Source organism: Tachysurus fulvidraco, chromosome 22 (genome assembly GCF_022655615.1).
Source record: "Tachysurus fulvidraco isolate hzauxx_2018 chromosome 22, HZAU_PFXX_2.0, whole genome shotgun sequence".
In the NCBI taxonomy this organism is placed as follows: Eukaryota; Metazoa; Chordata; class Actinopteri; order Siluriformes; family Bagridae; genus Tachysurus; species Tachysurus fulvidraco.
In genome coordinates this window covers 10,390,085-10,402,888 of record NC_062539.1, presented here as the reverse complement: position 1 = coordinate 10,402,888, position 12,804 = coordinate 10,390,085, and the positions used below count along the sequence as shown (strand labels likewise).

Below are 12,804 nucleotides of genomic sequence, written 5' to 3'. Positions count from 1 at the left end.
TTTGGGTTAGGGATGTGTATGTTTTGTTGATTTCAAATGTCGACATTGGCTTTCAAAAATCGGAGACCCTGTCTTTAACCTTTGACCATTTTTCTGTCAAATAAAAAAAGTCAAATAATAGGGGAAAAACACACCTTGCCAGAAATAAACTGTCCAATTAAAAATGCTGTAATTCAGACAGATAAAATAACATAAAACAAAACTGTTCTCATAAAAATTTTGTGCAGATGTGTTTTTTTTTAATATTATTATTTGATACATTCTCCATTTGCAATGGCTAATGTTGATACTGCCAGTTTATATCAGTTAGATTTCAAAAAAATCTTCACATCATTATAGATTCATGTTTATGGTTTCATTTAAATAAATGGCTATCTGACATGAAGTAGAGTTTACAGATATCCACAGGTTAAACCATATACTTTTTAGGGCTGTTTAAATGGCATGTCAAAAATGTTATCTAAAACCTAAATTGTACAGATTAACATGGATTATTTTTTGACCAGCAGGCCACAGTTTTTTTTTTTTTTTTTAAGTCAGTAGTAGCAAATTAGTCAGCCTTAGAGAACAAAAATCATCCAACATCATGAACAAAAACAGAAAAGTCCAAAATACAGACTGCATGCCATTAGCCAACTAGCAGAACAACTTTAGATAAAATAATTTGCCGGCTAGAATTATACTCTCTCTCACTAGACAAAATATGGTGCCTCTTATCAATGTTCTCTGGTTAAACATTGACAAATTACACTGGGTAGACTGAGGGTGCTTTCACATCTATAGTTCTGTTCATTTGGTCTGGACCAAAAGCAAAAAATGATACATTGTAGCTTTTTAGCAGTTTTGGTTCCTTTTCACACCACACTGATCGTTCTGTTCCGCACCAGTTGAAACGAAACAAAATGCAGTCATGTGATAACATCCACATCACTCATTGGCCAAGTCTTTGAGCGTATTTCCTAAACTGCTTCTCGATTGGTCAGAATAAACGTGTGGGAATTTTCAACGAAACTCCTGAAGTAAACAAAAAGAGGAAAATTCAGCATACAGTACACCATGGAGAGACGACTGCATGCTGCAGTTATGTTCGTGGTGATGTTCGTGGTTCGTATGATCTCGGCTCGTGTTCTCACCACAAACGAACCGTACCAGAGTTCGTTTGAAAGCGTACCGAGACCACCTCTTCAAGGAGGTCTCGGTACGCTTGTTTGGTCCGCTTTGGTGTGCATCAGAGTTCGATTACTGCATTCTCACCTGCCCAAACGAACTGCACCAAATGAGCGATCGAACTCTGGTACGATTCAACCGAACTAAACAAGGCAGGTGTGAAAGCACCCTGAGTTTTGAGTTTAAGTTAATACATCATGTCAATCATCATTACTATAAAATTTTCTGCTACCATAATTATGTTACTTTGTATACATCAGCTCTGAATTCATGTATAATCGATTTTGAGATGTCTGCACCTTTACCCAATTACGGCTTTCAGCTGCTTTACTTGTAATAGTGTTGCTGTGGTTTAAATACCATATTTGTTTGTATTGTAGGAAATTAAATCAACAAAGATCACTACAAAATATTGTAAATGGAAAAACAAAACCAACTTTCTGAGTAGGCAGATTTGGTCAAAATCTATGCGGTGGGAATTAACAAAAACTATCCCATACAGACCTCTGCTCTAACATTTCATAATTTATTGTGAAATCAGTGATCGAAGCACTTTTCCTGCAAAACATTGTTCAGCAAGCATAATATGAGTGCAGCATAACACTGAGGGACATTTGCAATGAAATTAGAATTCAATTAGTCCCAGTCTGTTGTTTAAAAATACACCCCTACCTGAAGCTGTTCAGCCGAACTGCTGCTGCGCTCATCCCCAGAGTCCAAATCGCTCCGATTTTTCTCTGTTGCGTCTCCGGGAGATCCTTCAGCTGCAGCAGTCTTATGCTGCACTGCTTCTCCCTTTCTCCCCTTTTCTCTATTGTCTGCTCTTTCTTTCCTCCTATCTCTCTGTACATCCCCTACTTTCTCTCCATCTCTATCAAACTTTTCTTCCCTTTTTTGTTCCCTTAATTTATCCTCTTCTATCTCTACTTCTCTCTTCCTCTCAATAACTCTGGCCCCACCAAGATCTCTTTTCCTCTCTTTATCCCCTGTCCACTCTACTTCCCTCTTCCTATTCCCTCCTCCATCCCCCTTTCTTTCCCTCTCTCCAAAACCTGTTGTTGCCTCTTCTATCCTCTCTCCCCTATCAGTCTCTTTATCCAATTCCAGTGGTTCCCGGAGCCTGGGGGGGGTCTCAACCCCGGGCCAAGGCAGAGAGGTATGCTGCATATTTAGGAATGTTTGTTGCACTTGCCTCCTGGGGCTTTTTGGACTGGCTTTGTCCTCTGTGGGTGCCTGCAATGCCACCGAATATCCGGCATAGGTGGACTGAGCAGGACATTGCTTGTTCAAACTTTCATCAGACTGTTTGATATCCAGCATAGTTAGACCTTTTTTCTCAGATCCAACTCTTGTTCCAAACCCACCTCCAGTGTTTGGAAGAGGTTTGGTGGGTGGCATGAGGGCTCGCCGCACTTCCCGGACATACTGGGCAGGTACATAAAAAGGTTTACTGTTCTCCTCTTTACGAACCTGCCACCAGTCTTCATTGGCCTTTTTTACCAGCAGGAAACATTCACCTTGTTTGATGGTGATCATACGGTCTTTGGACTTGTACTCATAGTCGTACTCCACCTCAATGTACCGCTGACCAGGGGCAAATGCGAGGTCAATGCGATCAGCCATCCCTTTTGTTGAGACCAGGGGTCAAAGTTTTGGAAGCATTCTCTCCAGACCTGAAGCTATACAAACTCATCTAAAGAGGAAAGGGAGAGAACTAATTTGATTAATTTGAATGTACACTGATAGAATTTTTTTTTGCATGCACAAAGACCTTTGGAAGACTTCTTCAGTAAATGTTCACTTCAAACATCAGAATGGGGGGGGGAATGTGATCACTGTAACTTTAACTACTGCATAGTTGTTGATACCAGATGGGCTGATTTGAATACATCTCAAACTGCTCATCTAATGGCAATTTGACACACAACAGTCTTCATAGTATACATAAAATGGTTCTGGAAAAAACAGTTAGTGAGCAATAGTTCTATGTGTGGGTTTTTTAATCATTTCTTGAAAATGATTAAAAACATAAGACATAAGATTATACTTAAGTATGCCTTCATTAGTCATGTTACCAAGAGTGTAGAGGTGTGTAAAATAGTAAAGGTGAAATCTGATGCAGTAATATGCTCAGATGCTGCAGATTTCATCACAAACCTGGTGGTTTCTTTAGAGACAAATCCTTAGTTGTTCCAATATTAAAAGTAAAAAAGTAAAAGTATAAAAGAAAGCAGAACTATCCTGCCTTGGTAGGGACAGAGAGACAAGACAGAGCATCAAGTGAAAATAACATGGTACAAGCCACCACATTCACAGGAGTCACAATATGACAGCAAAAAGAACGATTTCAAGCATCAAAAATGGTATAAACGTTTTTTGCAAGGCCAGATTTATAATGAAACATATCTGTGCAAGTATTAACACATTATAAGGATTTTCACTTGAGTGTGCAGACAACACAAGCCTCCAGTAAAGAAAATCCCCTTATTTATTTATTGTTCTTTTAATGCCAGTTGAGCATCAAAGACTATTTTCATGCTAAGCTCAAGGTAGGTAAAAACAGGACATTCTTAAAGTATGAAGGTCTGAATGTGTTTTTCGTTTATAACAGGGTTGATTTTGTATAGTTTGTGAATGCACTGTTCTCATTCAACTTGCCAAATATTTTGAAATGTACAAATTTATTATTGATTTGATATCTGATGCTGGGATTTGGTAATCTGTAATTCTCCGTTTGAGGGCTTCCTTAGCAGCAATGTCTGCATGTTCATTTTCATGCAATATGGCCTGGTATAAAGCAGAAAAGGATATGTAAATTATATCTCTGTAAAGAGTGCAGTTTAGATAGATAAATAAGATATACAAGGTACATAAGTATAAGTAATTGGGAAACCCACATTATTATTCTAAATTAAAAAAAATGTCCCATAGAATTGTTAAGCCATTAGCAGGTATGATGGTAGAAACTAATCAGCCAGGTCATACTGGGATACAGAGGCATCAGGAGATATGTAAATAGGGCACAAATTAATTAAGGCTTTATGGGTATCAGATACAGAGTGAGAGCTTGCAGATTTGTATTCACTGTTGACTTTCAATAAAATACATCCACTTTTCTATATGAGTGATCCACCTACTAGGCATTGGACATTAAACATTAAACTAGAATGTACATTTCCTGAAGAAAATGTGAATGGTGCTTGCACGTGGCAAGTTCCCCTCATCGTGCTGAGTGTTTTGATGTCACATGTCCATGTTGTGCTAATTTTTGATTTTCACGTGACATCACGTGACGTCATGTGATCTGACCAAAATACACGTGAAGCAGTTCCCCTCATTGGGCTGAGTGTTTTGATATATGACATGTCCATGTTGTGCTAACTTTTTGATTTCACTTAGTTTGGGGGCAGGGCTACACATACATCACATGAATACCTGGTGGGGTGCCAATACTTTTGAAGAAAAGTGGCTACTGAGGGTTTGGACATTTCATGTCAATACTGCAGTCATTATGGGATTCTACTTATTATTATACTGCATAGAACAGTACATGCAATTCTTAATGCTGAATGAACAATAGATAGATAGATAGATAGATAGATAGATAGATAGATAGATAGATAGATAGATAGATAGATAGATAGATAGATAGATAGATAAGACAGATAGACAGACAGACAGGGGGCCAATACTTTTGGAATCATTGGAGTTGATAGTTACATGTATTGAGAGTCTCCTTTACATCTACAGTCACTAGGAGAACACAGAAGATAAACCGTGCTAGAGCTCTGCGCATGCTGCGTGTGTGAGAGCTTAAAGGAATTTTAGGAATTTCCTATTCAAAATTCCCATTCCCTTATAAAAGTCATAGCACACCTCTCCTCAATGAGCCGGTTGATTTGACACCTCATTCATGGGTATAGGACAAAAGCTGCGGGAAAAGTTACGCGTAATGTAGTTGTTTTGTTTCTGCATTAAGGAGAAGACTATGACTACAAGAAGAGTTTAATGTGTTCTGATATTTAAATGTACTTTGGCTGTTCGGTTTATGAGGTCTCTTGTCTTGAACTGGGTGCTTTGAATCTTCTTGTTAAATGGTATAAACCTCTCTGGTGGTTGAGGTTTATTGAATGTTAAGAGACAAGTGCATTTTTGGATATTTGATCCTCTGTTTTCAGAGGATCAGGATTCACTGTACAGTGAATCAGGTGCACTGTACAGTATCTGTTCTGTCCTGAAGTTTTTTACATCTAGCTTTGGATACAGTATCATTCAATTGGGGCTTTTTTGATACTTAGTATCATCACTCCTGCACCCCACTCATCTCAGAGCCCAACAAGGGATACACAGGGAAGTCCTCTGGTTATGCCACCCACATTCCTGAAGCACCAGGACAAGATATAAATAAAACCAAAAGGAGGTAGATAAATAAAAGTGTAACTATATAAAATATATGAAAATATATGTATATAGATAGATGCGTATGGTAGATATTTACAGTACAACTTAAAATGATTTAGTGATTGTCCTTAAAGTGTCCATGTGCAGTATGGTGTGGTATAAAGTGGCACTGTGCTGTGGAAGTCCAGAGTGTTTAAAAAATAAAAAGCATTTCACTGCATGTCGTACCCTGTATGTATGTGACAATTAAAATTAATTATTGTGGTTCTTATTCATTAAGGATTATCCACATCTCATCAATTCCTCAATACAATATAAAAAGCAGGCATCACTTGCATCAGGTATAAGATTTTTCAACTTATGAACAGGGTAAGTGAATTTTCTTTCATCATTAAATTTATTTTCCATCTAATTTCTGCATTATCTTTCTGTTATTTTAAAGCCAAGTGCTTTTTTTTCATCTGTGTTTCAGGTAAATACTGGCCTTTTTTAATATTACTTTCTTACATTTCATATGCGGATAGGTAAAGAGAATGTTTGTGTGTGATAATGTGGATGTGATAATGTGTGATATATCAAAATATTGGATTAAAATTCACACATAGTTTGCTGCTACCAGCAAAAGTATAGTTTAGATCTGTGGGAAACACTGCACTCATAATGGTCATTACAATTTTGATCTTATACTAACATTTAAATTAAATAGATCACAGTTGCAACAGACTGAATCTCAAACCATTACCATCATCTCATTTAAAAAGTGTCATACCACATCAAATGCATCAGCTCCTACACACTTTAACAAACCTATTAGCGCACCTACATCAACAACCTACAGTATTTTCCGCACTATAAGGCGCACCTAAGAGCCATAAATTTTCTCAAAAATTGGCCATGCCCCTAATAATCCGGTGCACCTTGTGTGTGCACCGAGTTCCAAAAATCTGTAAAAATGTTGTGCGACTTTGGGAAGCGCTCCGCTTGACTGACTGTCCGACCATTTCCCGCTGACACAGGGACATAATACATACACTACTTACGCTGGCAGCAATAAACCAATCAGAGGACATTACGTAATACGTACAGTACGTACGCTTACCTTCGCCACGCCTCTGGTAGGTGTACTACCGGTATGTTGCAAAACAACATTTGTTTTTTCCTAACCATTATGCGCTCCACACTCCAGTCCAGTAGGTGGTAGCAAATGCACCTTAAGTTGGTTTGCCATCCGCCAATAAAAATCAGATGCTTACGAGGCACAATTCAAACTACAGTTACGCGGTTGTAAATGGAATAGAGCAGCTGCGAAAGAATTCAACATCAATGAATCTATGGTTCGGAAGTGGAGGAAGCAAGAAAATGAACTGCGCCAAGTTAAGAAAACACAGTAGATGAGGATTTTGATGGATTTGTGGGAGAAGATTGATTAAAAAAAATAATATGTGTGTATTGTTAAATAGTAGAATAAAGTTCAACTAAACTCACTGTTTTGCTTCTGTTACCTTTTTTGTAGACCATATGTTTTAGCATGCGCCTTATAACACGGTGCGCCTTATGTATGGGTTAAGTAATGAAATAGACCCCGTAATTGAGACTGCGCCTTATAATCCGGAGCGCTTTATGGTGCGGAAAATACTGTATACATTTCTAAAGTTATAACGTTTCCTATTACTGTAGCAAAAATAAGTAATTATAAGATCACTACAGAAGCGTCATTTAGTCATTTAGTGTTGACTTTGGGAATTATTTTAATAACAAAACTGAATTATTAGAAAAATCTTTAGACTATAAAATCAAAGGAGGATTGTTTGTTAACTAACGCCGTATATAACAATATAACTTTATCAGATTAGTGGTTAGAATGTTTTATCACCTTTGAGAGACAAAATTACCAAACAATTTCTTCATCTAAATCATCAACTTGTGCTCTAGATCCCATACCTGCAGAGTTCTTCAAACAGATACTAAACAATAACTGCACTATTGAAATTTGTACATTGGGTGGCCCTGGAAGTTATCCAATTCACTGTTTGAATCATTCATGGATTCAATGCATGAACTTTGACTTGAATACATCTGCAAAAGTTGTTTTGCTTTCATTTTTATTTCATAAATCTGCAAAAAGTTGTTGTATTTTAATTTGTTACCTGTTAATTATTATATAATGCTGTTTTTAATTAAAAATTGGCTTTATGCAAATTCTTTGAGAGTTCAATATCATTAGTTCTAACACAGAACTCATTGCTTTTTTGCTTTCAAGGCCTGGGATAACTTGCTTTAAAAATGTAAAATGATCAGTGCACCACTCATTATTCAGTTCTCCTTGAAAGACTAGAAAATGTTTTAAAGTTAGTTGTTGTTATTAATATTTGAAAACATTGTATTGGCTTCCACTATTATACTGATGACACAGTTCAGTTCAGCAAAGCCGGATGAGAGTCACCGGCTTAATAAAGTTGAAAAATGTATAAAAGAATTAAGACACTGGATGTCTAAATTTTTACTTATTTCTGATTACATAAGTAACTCTCAATATCCTTTCATCATCTGCAGCAGTAAAAGACCTTGATTATTGACTCCAGCCTTTCAATTCAAATGTATGTAGACAATATTACTAGGGTAGCCTTCTTATCTCATAGATAATGCCAAGATATGTCTTATGTCACTACACAATTCAGAAAAATTGGCACATGCTTTTGTTAGGTTAGATTATTGTAATGCCATATGGCCTAGATCAGACATGGGCAAACTATGGCCCGTTGGGCTTTTTAATCCTGCCCGCCGAACTCCTCCACGTTATATTATTAAATTAAATTTTATTATAAAGACCCCATGATCATTTTATCTAGCAAAATACCTAGTAATTTTTTTTACCTAGTAATTCCCCAGCAGATGGCGCACCCCAAAGACATTGACCCTTGAGTGTGATGCATTACAGTTACTCTCTACTTCATTTTGTCGCTTTGCACTTTCAGCCCTTCAGTAAAAATGAGCGGACTGAAGAAAAGAAAAGTAGACAGTGAGTGCCGAGTGTTCAATAAAGAGTGGACAACAAAATATTTTTTCACTGAAGTCCGATCAACAGCTGTATGTCTGATATGCCAAGAAACTGTAGCAGTTTTTAAAGAATACAATATCAGCCGTCATTTTCCCACAAAACATGCTAACTACGCTAGTAAACAGTCTCCACAAGAACGGGCGGCTACAGCTCTGTGATTGACGGCTAATTTACAGACTCAGCAAAACCGTTTTTCACAGACAAACTGCGATTCAAGAGTCAAGTACTAACACAAGTTTTTTGCTGGCATTCAAATTAGCAAAGGCCAGCTCCGAAGGCGAATTTTTTAAAGAAGGTCTCTTGTGTCCGGAGAGCAAAGGCAAACTTTTATGCTTCACTTAACGAAGCCATGTTTCCAAACCTCCGGAGGATGGCACAGAAGATGCCAACGTTGTTTGGCTCAACCTATGTATGTGAACAGACATTCAGAGTCATGAACATCAACAAAGCCCGTCAGAGATCCAAGTTAACTGACCAACAGTTAACAGTTGCAAAAAAAAGGAGAGCAACAATACTGTTCCCACTGACACTGAATGGGAGTTTATTACTACGTTATTAAATTAATAAATTTGTAAAACAATTTTTACAATAAACTAAGCACAATGGTGTTTTGATGCCTGTTAAAGGGCAAATCTTTTTATGTAATGGTTTTTACATTTAATTTATATTAGTTCACACAAACACACCAATCCCCTATTCTGGCCCGGCCCCTCTGTCAAATTTTACAAACCATTGTGGCCCGCGAGTCAAAAGGTTTGCCCACCCCTGGCCTAGATGTTTATGTAGGTGCATTTGCAAGCTCCAGTTGTCCAGAATCCATTTTTTTCTAGAAGCAGAACACACCTATATTATGGCTCTTAAATCACATATTAATTATACAATACCACTATTAAATTGTAGAGACACATTTCTATGTTTATGTTTTTGAAAGAAGTCTCTTATGATCAGGAAGCCTGCATTTAATACAAAATACAGGACAAAACACTTTGTGGAATAATGTTGTTAAATATTATTACAGTGACTTTCTGATTTAATATACATTAAAATTTAATGTATTTCTGTGATGCAAAGCTGAATTTTCATCAGCCATTACACCAGTCTTCAGTGTTACAAGTTCCCTCAGAAATCATTCTAATATGCTGATTTCTCATCAGTTTTAGACTTCTTCTTCTCCTCATGAACTATGGACTGAACATGCTGATTGAGGAGTACCTATACATCTAGACTATTTCTATTTATTTGGATCAATTGAAAAATAAAAAAAATCCAATTGTTCAATTAATTTTTTATATATCTGTGCATTGCCGTGCATAAGTGTTTTTACAAGCGTTTTTTTCAAACATCATTCAATAGCACTATGCCACACACACCATCATTTATATGGTATTTCTAATTATTTCCTATCAATTTTCCAACTTGGAATATTTCCAAAATTCCTCAGATGAAGAGGGAAATTTTCCACCCCTTTGCAACCCTAACCACACCTACTAAATGGTGCTATGGTTTCAACTTACTGATCAATAGCCAGGGCCTTATCCACTAATTCACCAGTGCCCCACTGGTGATTATAAAACATTTGGATGATCATTACTAAATATCATTCCACAAAAGTAGTGCCTACAGTACTGTACATGTTGGGCAGTATAGGACACTTGGACAAGTGTTACATGCTATGTGCATTTGACCATTGCTTCACATAGCCTACTCTGAATTGATCTGAATGTTCTTTGTAGTTTAAAAATATATAAAATATATAGAATGAATAGCATGCATACTTTGATCTCCATTTTCTCACTCCCACTCAGAGGGACTCATACCTCAGATATTAATTTAATGATACCAGTTTTTGGTGTCATTCGTGTCATTGCTGATTTAAAAACAAAATTCTTACGCCACCGCTGGAATACAAAATACTTAATAATTATTACCTACAAATTCTACAAACAAACTTTAGTGAAGGACACCAAAAGAAAAAATCAAACTTTTTTCAATCCACTGTTTGAATAAGCTAGTCTACAACAGTTGAGCAGGCATATCTATATCTAGTGGCCACTAACTGTATTGTGGGATGTGGTAGCTCAGTGGTTAAGGTGTTCGACTACTGATCGGAAGGTCATGGGATTGAATCCCAGGTCCACCAAGTTGCAACTGCAGAGCCCCTGATCAAGGCCCTTAACCCTCAAGTGCTCAGGTGTATAAACTGAAAAATGTAAGTCACCCTGAATAAGAGTGTCTGCTAAATGCTGTAAATGTATAATGCTCATCATATGTACATCAAAAAGTGGATGTCTGCAATAAATGTTGTTGTACAAGTGATTATTATCAACAAGAATCTGTTTGAAATGTTTAGGTGGCAGAAAAGTGTCATCTTATAAACTTATGTGCATGTGGCTACTGTAAGTGGCCAGTGAGTGCTTTAAGGTTTTATATATATACGTATATATAAACGTATACGTTTTATTTATATATATATATACTAACTAAAAGAAGTCAGTTCTTTAGTCACAGACGGATCAAAACTTGACAATCTAACTAGTCTGTCCATTTGAAGCACCTTCTGGAAATTGACACTGAATGATTTTAAAAACTTTTAATGCCACGGATTTCAAGAGAATGTGTAAGCGAACAAACTACAAATTAAACTTTCCAGTACTCGCTACAATAAACGTACTCCAACATGCTTCTCTGTAGATAAAAGTTTGACTGTCTTCGTTACTAAACACATAATTTGTCTTTTCTAATCCTAACAGGGAACACATTTAGTCTCGGTGAAGTTAGCCACCTTGCTAGCAATCGAGGTTACAAGTCTGAGCTCACCTTCCTAAAAGTTTCGTAGTTTATTTGCATATTTACCGGATTGATTTTCTTTTGAAGAGGAAAGCACAAGAACACCTTGACGGCTTTGCCTAATAAAATGTTACAAATGAGTGTCATTGCCAGGTAGAAAGATTAGCTAGCGAGCTACCTGAAGTATGTAACAGGTCCTGAACTGGGACATGAAGGAACAGGTTCTCTCTCATTCCTCTGCACGGGAAAAGGGAGTTAACTAACGCTAGCTAAAAGATAATAGACTGTTTCCTTATTATACCAGGATGGCCTGCTGTTTTTAGTAAAAAGACACAAAATTATTATGAACTATTTTGGTGAAATGTAACACCAGTAAACACCTTCAGGCTCACATACCTGAAACTTTTACACGGAGTCATTCTTTATGTCAGACGAAGATATCCAGTGTATGTGTGTTTGTGTTCGTCCTTGTTTTCTTTCTATCTCTTTTTAATACGTCGATACACTGAAGTTTGACCTACAGTTAACCCTACTCACAATTGGCGTCGTTTCAATGGAATAAACAGCTTAGTTCGAGGCGACACTCCTCCGTAACCGTGCCCCTGTTGTCTAAAGCGCGCTCACGAAATTGCGCGCTCCCGCGACTTCTATAAAACAGTCGGACGAAGTTCATCGTGAAAGCCCAGTTGTGTCGAGATCAGTTTGGGTGTCTGTCTGCGTGGACAAAACTTATTGTTTGCTGATGTGTCTTTCTTTGTGTTCACACACAGGGTTCTACTGGCATGTAATGTTTTTCCCTGGAGTCTTTGTTGTGCAATTCATACAGATCTCACATTTCATTTTTGTCCAATGTAGTGTTTTCTTTTATAATTTTTATTTATAGGTTTTCTGACATTGGCAGCAGAAAAAAAGATACTCTAACCATAGAAGGTGGAATAATAATAGTTAACAGAATAATAGTTCTGCATGCAATAGTCATTCATTTTAGATTAAAACAAGTAAAATGTAGTGGTTCATTGTTCATGAGTTTAAATGAGTTCAAAGGATGAGAATTCGTGATATCTTTCAGTTTCTGTCTCTTCCTCATTTAAGTCACTGCCTGTTCACAATACTGTCCAGTTCCATCCTGACCACAGAGCTTGCCTAGTGTTGTTGTAGCACCAGTGACACCTCCCAAGCACACAGCAAAGAAAAAAATTCTTACCACTGCAGTGTAAGAGATTGCAGATTGCCTTAACCCAGATTCCACTCCAAGATACAGTGGTGTGAAAAAGTGTTGGACCCTTCCTGATTTTTTTTTTTTTTTGCATGCTTTAATGTTCAGGTCATCAAACAAATTTAAATATTAGTCAAAGATAACACAAGTAAACACAACATGGAGGTTTCAAATG

At 37.0% G+C, this 12,804-nt stretch overlaps 1 protein-coding gene across 6 annotated transcripts in view; it reads right to left on the bottom strand.

The window, feature by feature from the left end:
* arhgap12a (Rho GTPase activating protein 12a) overlaps positions 1-12,044 on the bottom strand; it is a 54,955-nt gene extending 42,911 nt beyond the window's left edge. For 3 of the 6 annotated variants that reach the window (XM_027143141.2, XM_027143147.2, XM_027143145.2), the window contains exons 1-2: positions 11,810-12,044; positions 1,840-2,860 (exon numbers count right to left, since the gene is read on the bottom strand). In XM_027143141.2, coding sequence (XP_026998942.1) covers positions 1,840-2,790 — 951 coding nt within the window. In that variant the 5' untranslated portion in view covers positions 2,791-2,860; positions 11,810-12,044. Of the gene's footprint in view, positions 1-1,839; positions 2,861-11,479; positions 11,709-11,809 lie in introns of those variants that run through there. The other 3 variants (XM_027143142.2, XM_027143144.2, XM_027143143.2) reach the window with 3 other exon arrangements.
* Positions 12,045-12,804: the final 760 nt, after the last annotated feature.